This window comes from Halteromyces radiatus (assembly GCF_025201355.1).
Source record: "Halteromyces radiatus strain CBS 162.75 chromosome Unknown BX664scaffold_4, whole genome shotgun sequence".
Lineage (NCBI taxonomy): Eukaryota > Fungi > Mucoromycota > Mucoromycetes > Mucorales > Cunninghamellaceae > Halteromyces > Halteromyces radiatus.
Genome location: NW_026251690.1, coordinates 3,050,001 through 3,069,721, shown reverse-complemented (window position 1 = coordinate 3,069,721; position 19,721 = coordinate 3,050,001). Strand labels below are relative to the sequence as shown.

General features: G+C 30.9%; 6 protein-coding genes across 6 annotated transcripts in view; 2 read left to right on the top strand and 4 right to left on the bottom strand.

Annotated features, from left to right (window-relative positions):
* Positions 1–5,094: 5,094 nt before the first annotated feature.
* On the bottom strand, positions 5,095–8,208 carry BX664DRAFT_386276 (uncharacterized protein; the record flags this gene model as incomplete). The annotated part of the gene is made up of 11 exons (XM_051549314.1): positions 5,095–5,160; positions 5,892–5,950; positions 6,275–6,294; positions 6,365–6,423; positions 6,505–6,536; positions 6,771–6,855; positions 6,908–6,979; positions 7,302–7,400; positions 7,693–7,821; positions 7,887–7,945; positions 8,124–8,208. 11 exons carry the CDS (start codon positions 8,206–8,208, stop codon positions 5,095–5,097), a joined length of 765 nt encoding a protein of 254 aa, XP_051400703.1.
* A 3,602-nt stretch (positions 8,209–11,810) lies between these two features.
* On the bottom strand, positions 11,811–13,145 carry BX664DRAFT_334091 (mitochondrial carrier domain-containing protein). Its single transcript, XM_051545645.1, has 2 exons — positions 13,047–13,145; positions 11,811–12,989 (listed from the first exon to the last, which is right to left on the bottom strand). The coding sequence occupies exons 1-2, from the start codon at positions 13,117–13,119 to the stop codon at positions 12,148–12,150; spliced, it is 915 nt and encodes a 304-aa protein (XP_051400702.1). The 5' UTR covers positions 13,120–13,145; the 3' UTR covers positions 11,811–12,147.
* A 153-nt stretch (positions 13,146–13,298) lies between these two features.
* Positions 13,299–13,865, top strand: BX664DRAFT_315020 (Homeodomain-like protein; the record flags this gene model as incomplete). The annotated part of the gene is made up of 1 exon (XM_051542680.1): positions 13,299–13,865. One exon carries the CDS (start codon positions 13,299–13,301, stop codon positions 13,863–13,865), a length of 567 nt encoding a protein of 188 aa, XP_051400701.1.
* Positions 13,866–14,131: 266 nt separating this feature from the next.
* On the bottom strand, positions 14,132–16,803 carry BX664DRAFT_334090 (uncharacterized protein). The gene is made up of 8 exons (XM_051545644.1): positions 16,532–16,803; positions 16,084–16,479; positions 15,946–16,017; positions 15,668–15,870; positions 15,283–15,572; positions 15,157–15,218; positions 14,841–15,093; positions 14,132–14,744 (listed from the first exon to the last, which is right to left on the bottom strand). The coding sequence occupies exons 1-8, from the start codon at positions 16,590–16,592 to the stop codon at positions 14,423–14,425; spliced, it is 1,659 nt and encodes a 552-aa protein (XP_051400700.1). The 5' UTR covers positions 16,593–16,803; the 3' UTR covers positions 14,132–14,422.
* Positions 16,804–17,116: 313 nt separating this feature from the next.
* Positions 17,117–19,174, top strand: BX664DRAFT_334087 (serine/threonine-protein phosphatase 2B catalytic subunit). Its single transcript, XM_051545643.1, has 5 exons — positions 17,117–17,251; positions 17,319–17,908; positions 17,996–18,132; positions 18,212–18,774; positions 18,859–19,174. Exons 1-5 carry the CDS (start codon positions 17,158–17,160, stop codon positions 19,083–19,085), a joined length of 1,611 nt encoding a protein of 536 aa, XP_051400699.1. The 5' UTR covers positions 17,117–17,157; the 3' UTR covers positions 19,086–19,174.
* A 327-nt stretch (positions 19,175–19,501) lies between these two features.
* BX664DRAFT_315017 (uncharacterized protein) overlaps positions 19,502–19,721 on the bottom strand; it is a gene marked incomplete at both ends in the record, with an annotated part of 4,652 nt that continues 4,432 nt past the window's right edge. Inside the window, one exon of the mRNA XM_051542679.1 lies at positions 19,502–19,721. This exon is cut by the window's right edge and continues 523 nt beyond it. Coding sequence (XP_051400698.1) covers positions 19,502–19,721 — 220 coding nt within the window.

Genomic DNA, 19,721 nt, shown 5'->3' with positions numbered 1-19,721 from the left:
TCAATCTCTTCGATTTAGTCTCGTGGGGCCATCTTTGACAATGAATGGTAAAATATAGGTTACTCATAGCTAAGGGTCTTTGATACAAAGTGTTACCATCTATGTTTATTATATATAAATATTGATGTATAGTACATAATCAGAAAAAGAAGATGTGCTTATTTTTTTTTATTTTCTTGGTTCTTTGATTCCCGGGTGTGATTGATTTTTTTTTTTTTCAATTTCCAATCCTTCTTTTTTCGAAATTGCACAATCTAGAACAAATATGGATATATATTCTAGTATGATGATTTCTTCTTTTTATCAAGAGAATTTATAATCACTCTTTTATTTTATTCATTGTGCACTTATCATGATCTTTTACTTTTCGCTACATCTTCTATTGATATTTCCATCAAGTCATCTTTTTTTTTTTTTTGTTTATACGTCAAGGGCTTGCTTTAATTGGAGTACTCATGTGACATCACGTTAAGCTCTTCGTACTACTTTAACCACGATATTTTCCTTTCGTGTTTCATTGAACTGTTGTCAACTATCATATATAAATTTCTATATTCCATTTCGTATTATCATCATCATTCAAACATCATTATCATTTATTATGTATTCAACATTTGTCATACTTCATACATCATTTTCGTCATGATCTATTGTCCTAAAATCATCATGATGATTTATTTCAATGAAAAAATAGATCTTATATCAGCAAAAAAAAAAAAAAATGAAGGTTACATGTTCATGCGTTTCAAGCTCCACTCCAAACGATGAACTTATATCACATTCTGTCTTACCGAGAACCCAAATAACGAATATAAAAAAAAAAAAAAAGAAAAGGAAAGAAAAAGAAAAACAAACATCATAATGTAAGATGTTGTCACCGCAGTTCATTGGTTTTAGAGATGTCAAAATAAGCTTTGCTGATGCATTTGTTGATCTATAGATGATCTAAATACTTTTTTTTTTTTTTTTTTTTTTTGGTTTTATCCTCAAAAGCATCAATCACCTTGGCTTCCGCGGAAGGTGGATCGCTCCCGCATCATCCATTTAATACTTGTTTCTAAATTGGATCTATGATGATATGTCTTGCCATGTTTGAATCATAGAAATCATATAAGCTTAGATGCTTTTTCGTTATTTTTATCATCATCATCATCATCAGCAGCAGCAGCAGCAGCATGGATTTCTGATTGAATTATCATGAAGTCATCATCATGGATTATCATCGTCGTTTTTAACGTCAACGTCAATATACACATCATCACTTTACAACACACACAATCAATCAATCAATAAATAAAAAAACAAAAAAAAAAAAGAGAGAGAGAGACGAGTATATTGAACACAAAACTTTATTTGAATTTGTATAAAATCATCATTTGAATAAAATAAAATACACCTTATATATATATTCTACTATTTTCTAAACTAAAGAGGGAAGGATGATGGTAATTCATTTAGCGTTACCCAGGAGCCACCACGAGGAAGTAGAACTGTATTAACTTTCAATATCTTTTTTTTTTTTTTTTTTGTTTACTAACCTTTTATATTTCCTTGTCAACCATACGACTTGATATCACCAAACATAGAGAACTACTATAGAATATATACTATAGAATATATATATAAAAAAGAGAATGGTTTTTAGTAACAACTACTATATATTGTATTCATTATATGATATTCTTTATACATTACCTTCCACTACCAGTAGTGCGAACAGATATTATGATTCACAGACTATTTGAATCCATTTGATATCTTGAGTGGGTTTATATTTGAAGGTCGGTTTAACCTGAAATCAACTTTGATATTTATGACTTACGGTTAAGGCAGGTTTGATCAAGAACTAACTCCAAGAGAAGATTCATAAAATATCAAATTGATTCAAGATCAAGTCAGTTCAAAAGTAAAGTTCAAGCAAGGTATCAAATAGATTCAATTATCTATTAAACCATCGAGAACTAAAAAAAAAAAAAAAAAAAAAAGAAATGAGAGAATGAGTAGATTATTCGTATACGATGTGGCAAAAATGAGATAAAGTACTTGCATAATTCTTGCTTTTTTTGCTTACAGCAACTACAAAAGAAGAGTAAAGAAGTAACACAATAAAGCATGACACCCATTACTCTTTTTTTTTTTTGTCTTACCTTTACTTGTTCCTTGTATATGTCTTGTTTATTCCCATCAACCAACCATAAAACATTGACAAAACAAAGAAGTGCTACAATCAGAGCTTCATATAGCACCGAGCACGTCTAGTATAAGAAGAGAAGGAATGATTGTATTTAAAAAAACGGATGATTTATGATGAATTTCATTGATAATATTACCTTTCCTTAGGATTCACCATCACCACCACCATCCTTCGTACACAGGCTGTTCTTGTTTTTGCCAGCAAAGGAAGTCTTCTATCATATCACTACTTTTTGGTAAACTCCTCTCAACCCGGGACGCTAATAAAAAAAAAAAGCGGTTATTTTAGTAACTATTCATTCTTATGCTTTGTTGTCATAGATATTACTTACGCAACATAAACTTACGATGATAAATTGTTAGTAAGGGTCACACTAAGTTTTCTTCCAAGATCTATATCATATAAATAGAATTAGATTAGTTTATTAATAAGGACATCCTTGTTTTCTTTTTTCTTTTCTTTTTTTTTTTTTTTACTCACCCATTCGAAGATGTAAACAGAGATTAAAAAAAAAAAAAAAGAAAGTACGAGTATACAATGTACTTGGTATATTCGCTCATTACTTACCAAACAACAAGGACCTCCAACAAGAGATGATGTGAATGAGGTGGTTATCAACGGAAAAGCATAATACAGGAACAACCTAAATAATTGAAGAGTGATAGTAAACTTTGTTTAAAAGTTGAGAAAAAAAGAAAGAAAGAAGAAAAAAAGTAAAAAATTCTTTGCTCTTAAGATCTTAATTTTTATGCGTTTCAAACTCCACGTGTCTTATAGTAGCAGCAGTTAGTAATATACAAATATCATTTCTTTACAAAGAGAAAAAAAGATTATTGATACAATGTCATGATGAGAAAAGGACATTAACTCTTCATGCAGTAGGACACATTCTAATATGTCAGGTTTGACTGGTCTGGAAATTCAGGCAAACCCGACGAGGGACAATTTTAATAATTCAGGTACAATAAAAGCAAATGGATGATGATGATGATGATGATGATGATGGTACTCTTAGAATCATGATGATTCTATGATGAATCCTAGCCTCTTTCATCATATGTTGCAAATGTAAGTTATCGCATGATGCGATTTTTAAAAAACTAGCCTATTGTTTCAATCACCTATTCATACAATGCGTATATGTAATACAGATGTTTGTCTTGACAAGATAGATGTCATGGTGAAGGACGATCATACATTGATGGATGCAAAAATAGGCTTTTTTTTTCATATGAAAGCGTGATTAAAGGAAGAACGCCCTATGATTGACCTACCAATTTTGTGCCCATAATTTTTTTAAAACTATTTAAAGATCTCTTCCTTTTTTTTTTTATGAATTCATAAATTATGTTTATTTATTTCTTTAATAATTCAACTTATATTATTTATTAGGCACATCCAAGACCTGAAGCACCTGCGATGTCACTACAGCAACCAGGTGAAGTACCTGAAGGACAACGATCACTTGTAGCAGGACCACAATTTATTCCTAACAGACCGACACCGACAGGAATGTCAATAAAACTTGCACAACACACTTCAATATTTGGACGGTCACATGTTTGAGCATAACAAAATGTTATGTAAGTAATAAAAATTCCTAATTGTAATTTCATTCAAAACAATCGATTATTTTTTTTAAATATTATAAATTCAATTTTAAGGAAGATGAAAAATTTATTTTCAGGCACCTTTTTATATAATTCATTTGAGTAGTAAGCGTTGTTACACACAAAACTTTGCAAATAAGCATCAGATACATTTGAATAAATAATCATCTGCATGAAATAAAGGCAAAACAGCATGCACAGTGGCGATTACGACTGTTAGAATGCGACGCAAATGTGTGAACCTCTGCTACTTGGTGACTACGTATTCAAATGATAATCATCTGCATGAAGATCAAGGCAAAACAGCATGTACAGTGGCGATCATCACTGTTAGAATGCGATGCAAACTTGTGAACTTCCGCTATTTGATGATCATTTATTCAAACGATAATCATCTGCATGAAAATAAAGGCAAAACAGCATGTACAGTGGTGATCATCACTGTTAGAATGCAATGTAAACTTGCGAACCCCCGCTACTTGATGATCATTTATTAATGTAAATATTGATATATCAATCGATAGGCAGAGCTTTTCAATGATATAAGCTTTATTTGATGCTTATTTGCAAAGTTTCATGATATTAAGTGAAAAGTACAGAACTCCGAAACGTTCTGGTAGCCGTGTTGCCCATGATCCCCCTTTTTTTTTTTTTTTTTTCCTTTTGCTTTTTCTTTTTTTTTTTTTTTTTTTTTTTTTTTTGACTAATGGGTCTTTGAACATTGTAAGGTACCATTATACATTACTTTACTAATCTACATTATATACTTAAATTCACTCTTTACATATTATACTTCTGTACTTGCTATATATACTTATTCTATACTTATTCTTTCTTTCTTTTTTTTTTCTTTCTCGTCTTAGTCTCTCATACTTGAACTAAATCTATTTTGGTTTCTTTTTATTCTTTCTATGGACATATAGCAGATAGATATATGAAGGAGTATACAATAGGATTAACTTATATGCAAGGTAAGAAAAATATCTCTCCTATCCAACTCTTTATCATGGGAATTAGTTTATTTAATAGTTTAGTCTTTTAGTATATAGTGTTTTTATATTCACATTTAAATAAAATCATATTTTTATTATTGTTTATTATATTGTCATTTCACTATTATCATACCATCATTTATCTATTTGTCCTCGATCATCATCATTATCAAAAGGAGTAATAAGAAAGAATGGTATGATTATCATTTTATTTTCACTAAAAAATAAAAAAAATAATGAAAAAAAAAACTGTTGTAAAAACAAAATCCGTATACACATCAGTAACTGCTATTTCTCTTCATACATTACGTCTATCATTTTTAAGAATAGATATTCTCTTATTACCAGCCATCATCATCATCATCTGTGATAATAATAAGTTGTACATGTATACTGTTGGTTGTTCGTCTTTTCTCTTAACGAAAATAATAATGTCGTAGATGATACAGTAGAGCATATCATGCACTTCATTACATGATACACTCAAAGAAACATTTTTATTAAATCATCACAACAATAAATAGTAACAATAGGTACATACTCAAAACATCATAGCAGGATAATTTAGATAATCAAACATTTTATTTAAATAAAAGGGTATTTTTATAAGAGAAAAGAAAAGTAACTAACTACCAACAATATAAAGAATATATACAATACCGGTGATACTAATGACAATGATAATAATAATAATACTAATGAAGACAGAGATGCCAATCAAGTAGAAAAACATAATGAGACCATCAAACATGGAAGAGACCAATCAAACAAGAAGAAACAAAAAAAAAAAAAAAAAAAAAGACCAACCACGTAGAAAAGAGATCTCAAAGAAAACACCATGGCAATGAGAGACAGATGAAGGAAAGGGAAAGAAGGAGAGTCCAACCAAGTAAAAAAAGAGACGAAGAGACCACACGAACATGAGAGAGAGAGAGACACCATACCATTATAAAAAATAACCAACCAAGTAGGAAGGAAAAAAAAAAAAAGACCTTCAAAAGTACCTGTACACACAAGTTGACTTGTATCCCACAGTCCAACAGTAAAAAAAGGATAAAAAAAATAAAACGATTAGTTTCTTAATCTATGTCTTACCTCTATACTTGTCATTCCATCCAGTTCCAAATCATTAGAAGAGCCATAACCAGCTAAAGCTAGAGAAAATAAAAAAAAAAAAAGGAAAGAAAGGTGAGAAAAATGAAAACTCAGTGAGATAGATAAAGTAAGAAAGGAAAACTCAGTTAGATAGATAAAATAAGAAATGAATTTATAAGTTGGCTGAATTAAAGTATCTCTCAAAGCAATCACGTATCTTTTCTTTTCTTTTCTTTTCAATAATAAAATAAAAGAAGGAATATATTAGTATCATTACTTTTTCTATCTATTATTCTTTTTAGACTTATCATTTTGCACCATTGACAGCTTTGTTTGACTAAAGGTTAATATAAAGTAATGATGATTATTCGAGATTTGATTACATAAACAACAATCATTGTATCTACAGATAAAATCAACCAAAAAACAATACTCCATCACTGTTATTCTTATATATATATATCCATTGTTACCTCGCGTATATCATCTGACAGCGATACCGTATCAATCCCCATACAATAGAAGGAAGGATCTAAAAAAAAAAAGAGAGAGAAAGAAGCAAGTGATTGTATGTAATATTGATTGATCATCTTTTTCTTTCCTGACAACTTACTGATTTGATTGTATAGACGACAATCATGATACCTACAAATTAAAAAAAAAAAAAAAACAGATGAGTAGCAATCTGTTACTCCTTTTTTTTTTATTTACATGTTACCTTGTCAACAACAATGAATGTTTTATATCATATCATAATTGAATGTCATCATCATCATGAGTTCGGAGAGAAAGAAGGGTTGCCACTAGCAGTACATCTGACATTTTAAGACCATCAAGGAAGGTAGCTTGTTCCGGTTTTAATAGATACGCTCCACTGACCAGTTATGATATTATCCCCTAACTCTTTCCAAACCATACCGCAAATGGCAGGACTTCCAAGGACTCCAGCATGAAACAACACGGCCTATAGGCGATATACTGTATTCCCTGCATGTTGCCTTCTAGTCTCCACCTACTTGAGCACTAGATCCAGCCTCTAGATTCATAAATGATCCTAGACACCAGTCATCCTCGACCAAGTCCAATGCCTGTTAGATAAACAAAGATCATCCCGCCATGATCTTTGAATATCACCAAAAGCTAAGTATAAAGTGATGATGACCATTCGACAATTGATTGTATAGACGACAATCATGACACCTACAAATCAAAAAAAAAAAAAAATCAAATGAGTAGCAATCTGGTACTCTTTTTTTTTCTTTTATACATGTTACCTTGTCAACAACAATGGATGTTTTGCATCATCTTGATTGTATAGACGACAATTGTGCTATCTACAAATAGAATCAGTAAAACGAGGACTAATTCATCACCGTTATTCTCTTTTTTTTTTTTTAATGTATGGATTACCTTAATTACATGATTCACCAGTGTTGATGTATCAATCATAAAATTCAAACTAAATGAAGAACCAAGGACACTTTTCAAATAGTATAGGCGAAACCGAAGCTATTGATTTTTGTTGAAAGGAATGGATAGTACCACAAGACGAAGGGATAATAGTCCAAGGCCATGGAAGAAAACAATAAGTGGAAGAAATCATACCAAGTGGGAGGGACAAAAAAAAAAAAAAGACAAGGACCAACCACGTAGAAAAGAGATCTCGAAGAAAACACCATGACAATGAGAGACGGACAAGAGAAAGGGAAAAAAAGAGAGAGAGACCAACCAAGTAAAAAAGAGAAGAAAAGACCACACAAACTCGAGAGATAACAACAAGAGAGTGAGAGACACACCATACCAGTAGAGAAATGATCTTGAAGAGACCAACATCATAGGAGAGAATAACCAACCAAGTAGAAAGAAAAAAAAAGATCTTTAAAAGTACTTGTAACACAGGTTGGCTTGCATTTGGTGCTCCGTCCAGGGTCTAACGGTAAAAAAGATAAAAAAAAAAAAAAAGAAAAACGATTAGTTCCTTCATCTATGTCTTACCTCCATTCTTGTCATTCCATCCAGTTCCAAACCAATAGAGGAGCCATAACCAGCTAAAGCTAGAGAAAATATAAAAAAAAGAAGGAAAGAAAGACAAAAATAAAACAAGAAAGGAAAAAGAAAAGAAAAGATACGTGATTGCTTTGAAAGATACCTCAATTCAGCCAACTCATAAACTCATTTCAATAAAGAAGATTTGACATTTATTATTATTTTTTTAGACTTATCTTTTTACACCATTGGTTTGTTTTGTATCACCGTTTCGTTTGACCAAAACCGAGAAGAAAAGAGATCTTGCAATTGGAAAAACCAGAAGAGTCATGAATTAATTATAAAACAAGTAAGTAAGTAAGTAATTATATTTTATACTGTCCTTTTATTATTTTATTTTATTTATTTTTTAAATTGACAATAATAGACTAAGACTCCATTACTGTCATTGTATTTTATATGTTACCTGTCATTAGCCAATATGGAGAAGCGAACAAAGTGCGGAGGATGAATTAAAAAAAGTGTGGAGAAATGGAAAGAGAAAGAAAGACAAGAAATATGTGGGGAAACGAAATAAATAATAAAAAAAATGAAAGCAAAAGTCCGAATAGATAAAAGTGACGTACCAAAAGTAGCAAAATAAAGAGAAAGAATATATTGTAATGTGATAATGAAAGTACAATTAAAAAAAGCAGATTAGTTTTTTGACATTGAAAGCAAAATGTCAAAAGCTAACCTACTTTTCCTTTCACTGTTGATAATACATTTAGATCGAGTCGCAAATACAAATATATAGCAAAAAAGAAAAAAAAAACGACAAAATATATGAAAAAGAGAATTAATATGATTCCATGTTGTTTCTTGTTTTTCATATTATTGTTAGAAAGTCTTTAAACTCTGATTCTCTATTGCTTGGATTCAGCTGTCATTTAATTTATTTAAGGAACGAGGTACAGAAACGCATTGATGACTGTTCGAGAGCTAATAACTAATAATATTAAAGTAATAATTATGATTTTATTAAAAAAAAAGAATGTAAATATATATAATTGATATACTAAGTATCATTTTAAACTACAAGTAAAAAGAATCACTAACGTTTCATAAGCCAGAATAAAAGAAAAACATAAAGATGATACTTCTAAATTGATTGTATAATCCAATCCAGTTGAATCCTATAATATATCCTGTTCATCTATGTTGTCCACACCTGAGAATAGCACGTATTCATTTTGTTTCAATCTGTATTGTATGTACATCTATCTATTCCGCTGATGATGATGTATAGCCACTTCGCTTAATATCCTATTGATACTATATTTGAATGATCAAGTCTTCGTGTATCTAGATTTCTTTCTTTCTTTCAGACATATATTCAGTGATGATGATCGTCAAGGATACCAATTATGAAGTATGAGAAGAAGAAAGAACGGTAATTCTAGATGGATGGATGTTATAGTAAAAAGATCAAGGCCAGAAGAACGTATACAATAAAAAAAAGGGAAGGAGGTTAGAAAGAAAAAAGAGGAAAAGCATTTGTTTTTGAAGCTTATCTTTAATAAGAGTAAATATTTGTAAAAACCACATAGATAAAATGAGTAGGATATAGTAACGAAGTTGGAATGTATAAAAGAAAGAAAGAAAGAAAGAAAGAAAGAAAGAGAGCAAGAAAGAAAAAAGAAAAAGAACTATTTAATATGTCTACCTGATCGGAGCCAGTTTAAAAAATCCTGCAAATCAAATCTACCAATCATAAGGAATCACATAGGTTTAAGTTGTTTTTTTCCTTTGAATTGATTTTTTTTATTATTGATTATAGTAAAATCATGATGATGATGATGATATATTAGAATAAACACTTTCAACTGGATGTCTTGATCACTTATTTGATATTCCTTGTATTGATTGAACTTTGAATAACTATGATAGTAAAGAAAGATTACCAAAGAAAAAGGAATATCAAGCATATATATTAAATCAATTTGAACAACTTTTTATTAAACTGATGGAACATCAATCACATTCATATTGAATAATAAATCACATTATATCATAAATTGATTACCTGATAATAACAAAATAATAAAGTAATGAACATAAATTATGAAAAGCGGTAGTTGAACATCCGAAAAAGGAAAGGCTCTATTCATGAGATTATATAAAATAGACCTCACTTTTTTTTATTTTTCTCACTTTCTTCTTCTTCTTCTTTATCACTACTTTTATAAACTTCTTCTTTTTTTTATTTTGTATAAAAAGTAAGTAAAGATATAATAAAAGGAACTTTATATACTTGTTAACTAAACTCTCTCTTTTTATCTTTTTTTTATCTTGTTATAGAAATATCATCTCTTGACGCTTCTTTGCAAACTGAATCCTCAATATATATTCAATAGATCATGAAACTATAACAATGGGACTATAACTATCAAAGGTACTACTATATATCCAAAAGAAAAAAAAGAAATAGTAAAATAGTAGGTGATTTAGGTATGGCTGCGATTCTCATTCTTTCCTTTTTTTTTTTTTTCTCAGTAGTATTCCAGTATAATGTGTCAATGGAAAGGCTATTGAATATATCTATCAATTATGGTTATTAAACACAAACAAAACAAAATCAAGGATATTATATTTGAAGGTAAGACCTAAAATACGATAATGAAGGATTTGTCAATCATTAATATCATCTTTTCTTTTCTTTTCTTTTCTTTTTTTTTTTTGTTGACGGGTAGTGTCACAAATACAAGTTTATCTGTTTATATGTTACTCTATTCTCTATAAAGGCATCCTATCTTATCAATATGGTTTGAATTCTCATCAGTTAGTTATCCTCGTGGAAATTGATATCGTTATCATTACTATCGTTGTCACCCATCAAATACTATTGGTATAAGTTCCAACTACGGTGGAATATATATATTATACACATCAACCATTAAACATTTATTTATTAAATAGATAAGCTGTCATGATACATCGTCCATCAGTCTTATTATGTTACTATTATTCAATTGTCATAATCAATTTCAAGTATGGTCAATTACCGTACTCAAAGTAAGATATAAAAAAAAAATGAAAAAGAATATTTAAAATATGATTCTCATTCTCTTTTTCTTCTTTCTACTTTCTTTTTTTATTGATTTGATGCATCATCGTCCTATATATACGGATCACAGAACCAAACGAAAATTGGATACATAAAAAGGATGAATAACTAACGTAACTATATTATTAACAACAACTGGAAAGGGAAATCAATTTGTGTGTAAAATAGATGACATTTTTTCTATAGTTTCTTTTATTGATAGTTTTAGTCTTACTATATTCTTTTTATATTCTTCTTCTTATTCTTTAATAAAGTTTATCTTTATATCATCATCATCTTATTATTATTATTATTATTTATTCATCTATTCAACTTTATTGAAATCATAAGTGTTTTCCATAAATGGTATAACTTCAAAGTCCGTTCTCAATGTGGGGTGTGTTGGATCAAGATTCTCAAAAAAAGTCTGGAGGTCGAGATCAAAAAAAAAAGTTGGTCAAGATCAAAAAAAAAAAAAAAAAAAAAAAAATCTGGGAGATTGAAAAAAAAAAAAATTGTTGGAGACAATGGAAAAAGTTGGACCAAAGCTCTGACAAAAGAAAAAATTTGGCGCACTCTTACTTTTTTTTTTTTCCTTTTACTTTTTTTTACTTTTGCCTTTTTTTATTTTTACTTCTCTTTTTTTAACCAATGACTCTTTTGAACATTGTAAGTTACCATTATACATTACTTTATTAATCTATATTATATATTTAAAAGTCACTCTTTATATATAATATACTTACTGTATACTTATTCTTTCTTTTCTTCTTCTTGGTTTCTCATATTATGAACTAACCTATTTTTTTTTTTTTTTTTTTACTCTTTTTGTGAACATATAGTAGATAGATATATGAAGGAATATACAATAGAATTAACTGGACATATAACGAGTATTCTATTGGACAAAAGAATAGCAAATTAGGGAATAGTATCATCTCTTATTTTTGAGTTCATTTCCCTTATCATGGAAATCAGTTTATTCAGTACTTTATTCTTTTACTTGGTGTTTTATATTATATTACATTCTCATTTAAATAAAGACATACTTTTATTATTACTTAATATTGTCATTCAGTATTATCACACCTTCATTTATCTATAATAATAAATAATAATAGTAAAACTATCTGTTTGACTAGGATGATAAGAGCACAGGAGTAAGAAAGGTAAACCAGATATATTCTATGAAGAATGCCAATCCTTGAGGACTTCAAATATGCACATGCTGATGGTTGTCATAGGGACACCCCATATGACTCTTGCCAGAGTTCCTTTCATAAAAGCCCCATAACCTTCCGTCCTATACATTTGAAGTATGATGGCTCCTATTTCAATGAATGACTGTTGATGATTGTATTGATGATCCACTTGCCAGCGTGTCTTGATCACGTCCAAAGGATTACAGAAAGCTACACTGATAGTACTCGCCATGACCGAGCAGAATAAGTAGGTAGACAAACCAGAAACCAGGTGTAATTTGAGTTGTTCGTATACCATAAAATAGATCATGGTTTGCGGTACAAACACCACCAAGGTAATACCGTATCCTTTGTAAAACCCTTGCCAACCATCTTGTACGTATATCGTCTGCATCAAAGAGAGCGTCCCTTTATCATAATTGTCATTCATTGTTTCGCTATAGGGTAGTTGATTGTAGTTGTCGTTTATGGGATCGTTTGTTTCATTGGTATCGTATACAAGAGTTTGATAATAGGGTTTGGATCGTTGTACTTGTAGGCGACTTTTAATGACTTCCATAGGAGTAAAAAAGATACCAGCTAAGACTTCAGCCATACAGCCAGAAACAAGGTGAGTCCAGGGACTGTTGATATTCCAACCCAATGATATAGATAAGTATTGTTTGGTGGTTTGATAAGTGGAAAGATAAATAGATAGTGCAGGTACGACAAACCATAAAGTGACAGTAAGACCATCATATAAAGATAAAAAAGAAGAAGTAAAGAGAATATTCTTGATAGTCGTTGTTTGTGTTGAGGTTTGAATGCGGGTTTTAATGGTATCAACTAAAATAAATGATTAATCATTAGAGAGGAACACTATAATATCAATAATAAACTTACTTGGATGAGTAAATAGTCTTGCTATAAGAGCAGCCACACTCGACGCAAAAAGGTAATAAAGATCGATAGTCATATATTAACAAAAAAAAAAAAAAAAAAAAAAAAAAAAGAAAGAAAAAGAAATGAAACAAAACCAAAAAATCGGAGCCCTTTTTTTTTTTTTTTTATGTAGTTAGTCAGTACCCACTCCCTCTTTCTTTTTTTTTTTTTTTTTTTTTTTTTTTTTTTTTTTGCTCTGTTTTGCAAGAAATCATGTCGAAAAAATCAACTTCTAATTCCAAATCAAGTCAAGGATCATCTAATAAAGTAACGCGTGAACGATTTTCAAAACACCAAGTGCAAAAGCTTGAAGAAAGTTATGCACGGAGTCCCAATCTTGATCCTCTGGAAAAGGAAAAGCTTGCAAAAGAATTAGGTGTAGAAAGAAGGAGAATTCAAATCTGGTTCCAAAATCGAAGATCAAAGGAAAAGAAGAAGATGAAGAAACAATTAGCCTCTCGATCTACCATTATTTTGCCGTCCCAACATACAGAAAATACGCCCACACTATTACCATCCACGGAACAAAGTACGGTTACTTCACATGGTCTCCTTGTACCGACTTTTATCTATCAACCTGACAACGTTATGTTATCTCGTCTTTATATACCATCCCATACCGTCCCTCCTTCCTCAGATACTTATCCACCAAATTCTTATCTTCTTTCGCATGAGGCACCATCTCCACAACATCCTCGTTTTACCTATCTTCCTCTACATTTTTATCTCCCTCCTCCCTCCTCCCCGTCTTTTTCTTCTTCTACATCAATGAATCCTTAGGTTATTGAAAGAAAATTTTACTTTATCTCTTTTTTTTTTTTTTTTATTATAATTATTATTATAATTTGGCATAATAAAATATACATGTATATGTAATTCCTTATTGAATTCTTCATATTCATGCGTTTATGCACACTACGATTGTTTTAATCTCGCTTTAACCAATCATCTTTTCTACATTCATTGTTCATCTCTATCCTAGAGAATCTCATACCCAGATTATTTCATTTATTATATCATCAAAAATCATTTATTATAAAACTATTATCATAAATGACAGTCATTCAATTAACTTCATTATATTATTAGACTCATATTGGATCATCATCAATTTATATATATATATATATATATATATCAATCCATCATAAAAAGTCATCATCAGTCACATTTATTATAAAAGTCTAATCCAATAATAAAAAAAAAGTACAAATAGTAATAATAATAAAAGGATAAGGGGTATCAAACTATAGAATAACCGAAGGAATAAATTGAGACAAAAGGCAAAATAATAGCCAAATACATCGACTGTCTATCCAAAAAAGAAAAAAAAATTTCTAGTAAGCTTCTACAGTTGGTTGATCGTTGGCCACTGTGAAAGTTCCTTGTTGTTGATCCACCACATCCTCTGTCAATAATACAATCGATTCCATTTCTTGCTCTTGTTGTTGCTCCTGTTGTTCTTCATCCTCTACATCCACCTCCAATGTTTCAGGAAGAGAGTAACCGATCTGATGATGTCGTTCTTCATTAGGTAAGATAATATCCGCATGTTGATTGACGAATTCTGTAATGTCCCTGGAAAGATTGGCCCTCATTTCACGTAATAATTTGCCCACAGCCGGATTCCGAATGGCCAAAAATAAAGGTTTGATCGATCTAAAAAAAAAAAAAAAAAATGAATACTTTTCACCTTTCTATAATCTTTTTTTTTTCTTTTTTTTTTTTTTTTTTTGTTTTTTTTTGTTTTTTTACTTGTAAATATCCAAACCGGTATCGCCAAGACGCATCAAAAAGTAATGAAGAATAGGTTGAATAATCCAAAGAGCACATGTCCGAATCATTTTGTTACGAAGTGAAAGTGCTGGTCGACGTTTAAACAGGTAGATAAAGTAAATCAAACTATAAAATCCATAAAGAGCAGGTGCTGCAAAAGCTGCCACAATGATTTTCCATGTTGCCAAGACATCCTTGGCCTTGATTTTCACCATAGATCCCGCCAATGCCTCTAAACAAATCCATAAATCATATCTTTAGAGCTTTATTCTAACTTTTTTTTTCCGTATCTTACCACTTTGTTTTTTCTTGCTGATATAACGAATAAGTAGAGTCAAAGGTATATTGGAGATGAATCTATGGTATATAAAAAAAGATATGAGTATATGATCAAGAAAGTATCTATATATTATCACTTTACGCAGGAGCACCCAAACCAGCCAACATTGCTAATTTAATCAAACGACGGATTAATAAGGTAGATGCACGGAAAGGAGTAATATCCAACTTTTCAACTTGATGATCACGAATACCAAAGAAAGCCAGGGTATCGTTATAAATCTTGACCTTGCGAGAGAGTTCTTTTTGTCTTGGGTCATCCTTCAATTTCGCCCACCCTACACCAAAATGTTGATTCATCTTGACGACTTGCTGAATGGTTGGCTTTGTCTGTTTGGCTGGTGCATATAACCTACGAGCAGCTTGGATCACCTATATTACAAATAAAATATATATATATATATATATATAAAAAGAACGATCTACAATTTTATTTCAATTTTTTTTTTTTTTTTTTTTTTTTTTACCATGAGAGTATCATAATCAGGAGCACTTGTTGTCACTAGTTTGAAAGCCACATCACTTTGATCCATCAATTTAGTGACGGCTTGACGCTTATACTTGTCACCTTTTTTGAATAATTCAACATCTTCACGATCGATAGATAGAGGTTGACCAAAGGACACAACAACACGGGATCTAAATCTATCAGGATGAAAATAGTTCAGACCTATTTAAGAGAGAGAGAGAGAGAGAGATCATTAGATTAAAATCAATCCCATTCTTCATCATTTTATTTTCCTACCAACTGGGACAATCTTTATATCCATTTCAGGGTATTCAGCCATAGCTCCTAATGCCATCACTGCGAATCCAGCTAAAAATCAAATCATAAAAAAAAAAAAATTAGTAAAAATTCAATGATATTAATATATAGATATACCTTTGAGAGGTAACATTTCAGGACGATCATGACTACCACCTTCGGGAAAAATGGTAATACATTCATTGTTATTCAAATAATGATTGACTTCAGTATAAACAGGAGTTTGATCCACATGAGGAGCAATCTTGAAAGGAATACCTAATTGTTTGATAGTGTGTATTTCTTGATCATCATCTCCTATAGCTATAGCATGAGTCACTTCACATTCAGTATCAGAAATGACATTAGCGACATGACATTTATAGTTCCGACCAAAGATAATAAAATCCCTAGGATGAAGTTCTTGAGTAAACTTTGTATTTTGACCAATAATAAGGAACGGTTGTGTATCAGGATCATATTTGACTGTGCCTGTCCCCTTATTCACCACATCTTGAGGTCTAACCACAGGAACTATAAAATAATAATGAGTTATAAAATATATATTATTGAATGACCTACTTACTTGCATTAAGTATTTTTCCAATATGACCAATTAAAGGACGATTGTAAGAAGCAGCAGCCATAAGAGCATAAGAAGGTCGAGGATTAACACTATAAAAAACAACTCCATCTACAAATTGACTATTATGAGGACCCACTAGAAAGATGACTGGACCATCTTTTGGAATATGATGAGAGCCACTTGTTTTGATTTCTCGAAAGAAGATATGAGTAATGACCCTAAATGTAGCACTAAATATATGATACGTAACAGTAGAAGGTGATAGATCGTTCATACTAAAAAAAAAGTGGAGAAAAGAAGGGGAAAAAAAAATCTCGGAAGATCAAATGTTTATATATAAAAAAAAGAAATAAAAGATTGTCCATTGAAGCACCGCCTCATGTGAAGCCTAAAAGTTGAAAGGCATGTGATTATGAATTGGCTCTCTCTGTCAATAAGAAAAAGAATTCATGCGTTGCGTTCAAAATGAAACATTAAGAAACGGAAGTCGAAATAACATAAGAAATCACCATAATGATAAAAAAAAAAAAAAAAAAAAAAAAAAGACTTCCCACCCATGATGTTTTTTTTTTTGTTCTCTTTCCCTTTTTCATACTTTTTTTTTTCTTATGATATGAATCTTTCTTATGGCTTCAAATAAATCGAAAACCATTATGGATTTTACAAAGTTTACTATGGAAGATGGAAGAGTGGTAAGTACTACGAGTAGAGTTTGTACAGGTAAGTCATACAAAAAAAAAAAAAAACATTTATTTCTAAAATGATAATTGATTTTTATTATTATTAGATGTGAAACCATTAGCCTTTCATACAGCCACAGATGATGAATTTTGGTGTAAAGATCATCCAGATTTACCAAACATGGAATTCATTAAACAACACTTTATTCAAGAAGGACGATTAAGTGAAAAACAAACATTAAAAGTATTACATGCAGCACACAAGATTTTACATAATGAGCCGAATCTATTACGTATCCCAGCACCATTGACGATATGTGGAGATATACATGGACAATATTATGATTTGATGAAATTATTTGAAGTTGGTGGCGATCCTGTTCATACCAATTATCTTTTCTTGGGTGATTATGTTGACCGTGGTTATTTTTCCATTGAATGTTTTTTGTATCTATGTGCTTACAAGATGTGGTATCCTGATACATTTTACTTATTACGTGGTAATCATGAATGTCGTCATTTGACGGATTACTTTACTTTCAAATTGGAATGTGAAAAAAAGTATTCTAGAAAAGTATACGATGCTGTCATGGAATGCTTTGATGCTCTTCCATTAGCTGCTGTTGTAAATAATCAATTCCTTTGTGTACATGGTGGATTGTCTCCCGATCTGAAAACGTTACGTGATATTGAAAAGGTAAATTGTCATATCATTTTTTTTTATTATTATTTTTATACTCAATAACAAGGATCTTATTATTTTCATTATTATTACATATATTAGATCAATCGTTTCAGAGAAATTCCAACAAACGGGTTGATGTGTGATTTATTATGGGCTGATCCTTATGAAGATTTTGATAGTGACAGTAATCCAAAGTTCGAGCATAATCATGTACGTGGATGTTCTTACTTTTTTAGGTAAATGCTCAAAAAAAAAAATTGTTTTTCCGCTTTTTTTTTCTTAACTTTTTTTTTTTTTTTTTTTTTTTTTTATAAGTTATCAAGCAGCATGTGTTTTTCTGGAAAAGAACAATCTTTTATCCGTCATACGAGCACATGAAGCACAAGCCAATGGTTATCGGATGTATCGCAAGAGCAAGGACACAGGTTTCCCAGCACTCATGACCATCTTCTCAGCACCGAATTATATTGATGTGTATGGCAACAAGGCCGCCGTATTACGATATGATAAAAGTGTTCTCAATGTTCGACAATTCAATGCAAGTCCTCATCCTTATTGGCTACCCAACTTTATGAATGTCTTCAACTGGAGTTTACCATTTGTTGGAGAAAAGATCACGTCCATGCTCTTGGCTATTCTCAATATTTGTTCGCGTGAAGAACTTCAAGCTACCACTCCTGAAACACCAACAACACCTACTGATACCGATCAACGACGACAAATCATTAAGAACAAGATATTGGCCATTGGGAAAATGTCTCGAGCTTTTTCTGTCTTGAGAGAAAATGCGGAATTGGTTATGGAATTGAAAAGTAAATGTGATACTGGCAAATTACCAGCTGGCACCTTGGAATTAGGTGCTGAAGGTATACGTAGAGGTAATAAAAAAAAAAAAAAAATACTTATCAGAATAAGCACGAGTAATTAAGACTGATTTTTTTTTTTTTTTTGGGATAATATAGCCATCACTTCCTTCGAAGAAGCTCGACGATCAGATATCGAAAATGAACGATTACCACCTACAACACGTGAAATGGATGAAGCTATGACGACGGAAATCACTTCGAGTAAGTTACGTGATGCTGCTCAACAGGATGATTCAGCATTGGAGAAAATAGCAGATGTCATCATCGCTCCACCGAAAAATGATCATCAATCCTCAAAATCAAGTACTGGGTTCTCATTGTAGGTTTTATATGTATATGTGGACCCCATATAGTTATATAAATAAATAGTTTAGATGCCATATATCAACGAAATAAAAATAGGATTATCCACATCTTTTGTATAATTGTTGTTGTCGTTTTTTTTTTTTTTTTATTATAATTCTTGATGTTGTTGTTATTGTTGTGATTGTAGAGAACAATGATCACTAACAATAGTGATTGATTAAAAAAAAAAAAAAAAAAAAAGGATATAAAGACGTAGATGCAAAATTCTTTTTTATTTTTATTTTTGGTTTCTTGGTGAGAAGGATATGTATACGGGATGCAGATGGGTTAGGGAAAAAAAAAAACAAATGAAGAATAAACATAGTAAAAAGTGAAGAATATACAAATATCATCTAAGGACGATAAAAAGAGAGAGAGAGAGAGGAATTAACTATCATTGACTAGGGGTTTGATTTGGTAATGACGGTTGTTGCGGCTGATGTTGTTGTTGCTGTGGGACTGGCGATGATTGTTGTTGAGGTGGGATAGGTGATGACGATGCTTGTGTCATTTGTTGCTGAGGTAACACTGAAGCTTGAGGAAGTTGTTGTGGTGATGATGATTGAGGAAGTGAATGTTGAGGAGGAACAGGGGATGATTGTTGTCGTTGTTGC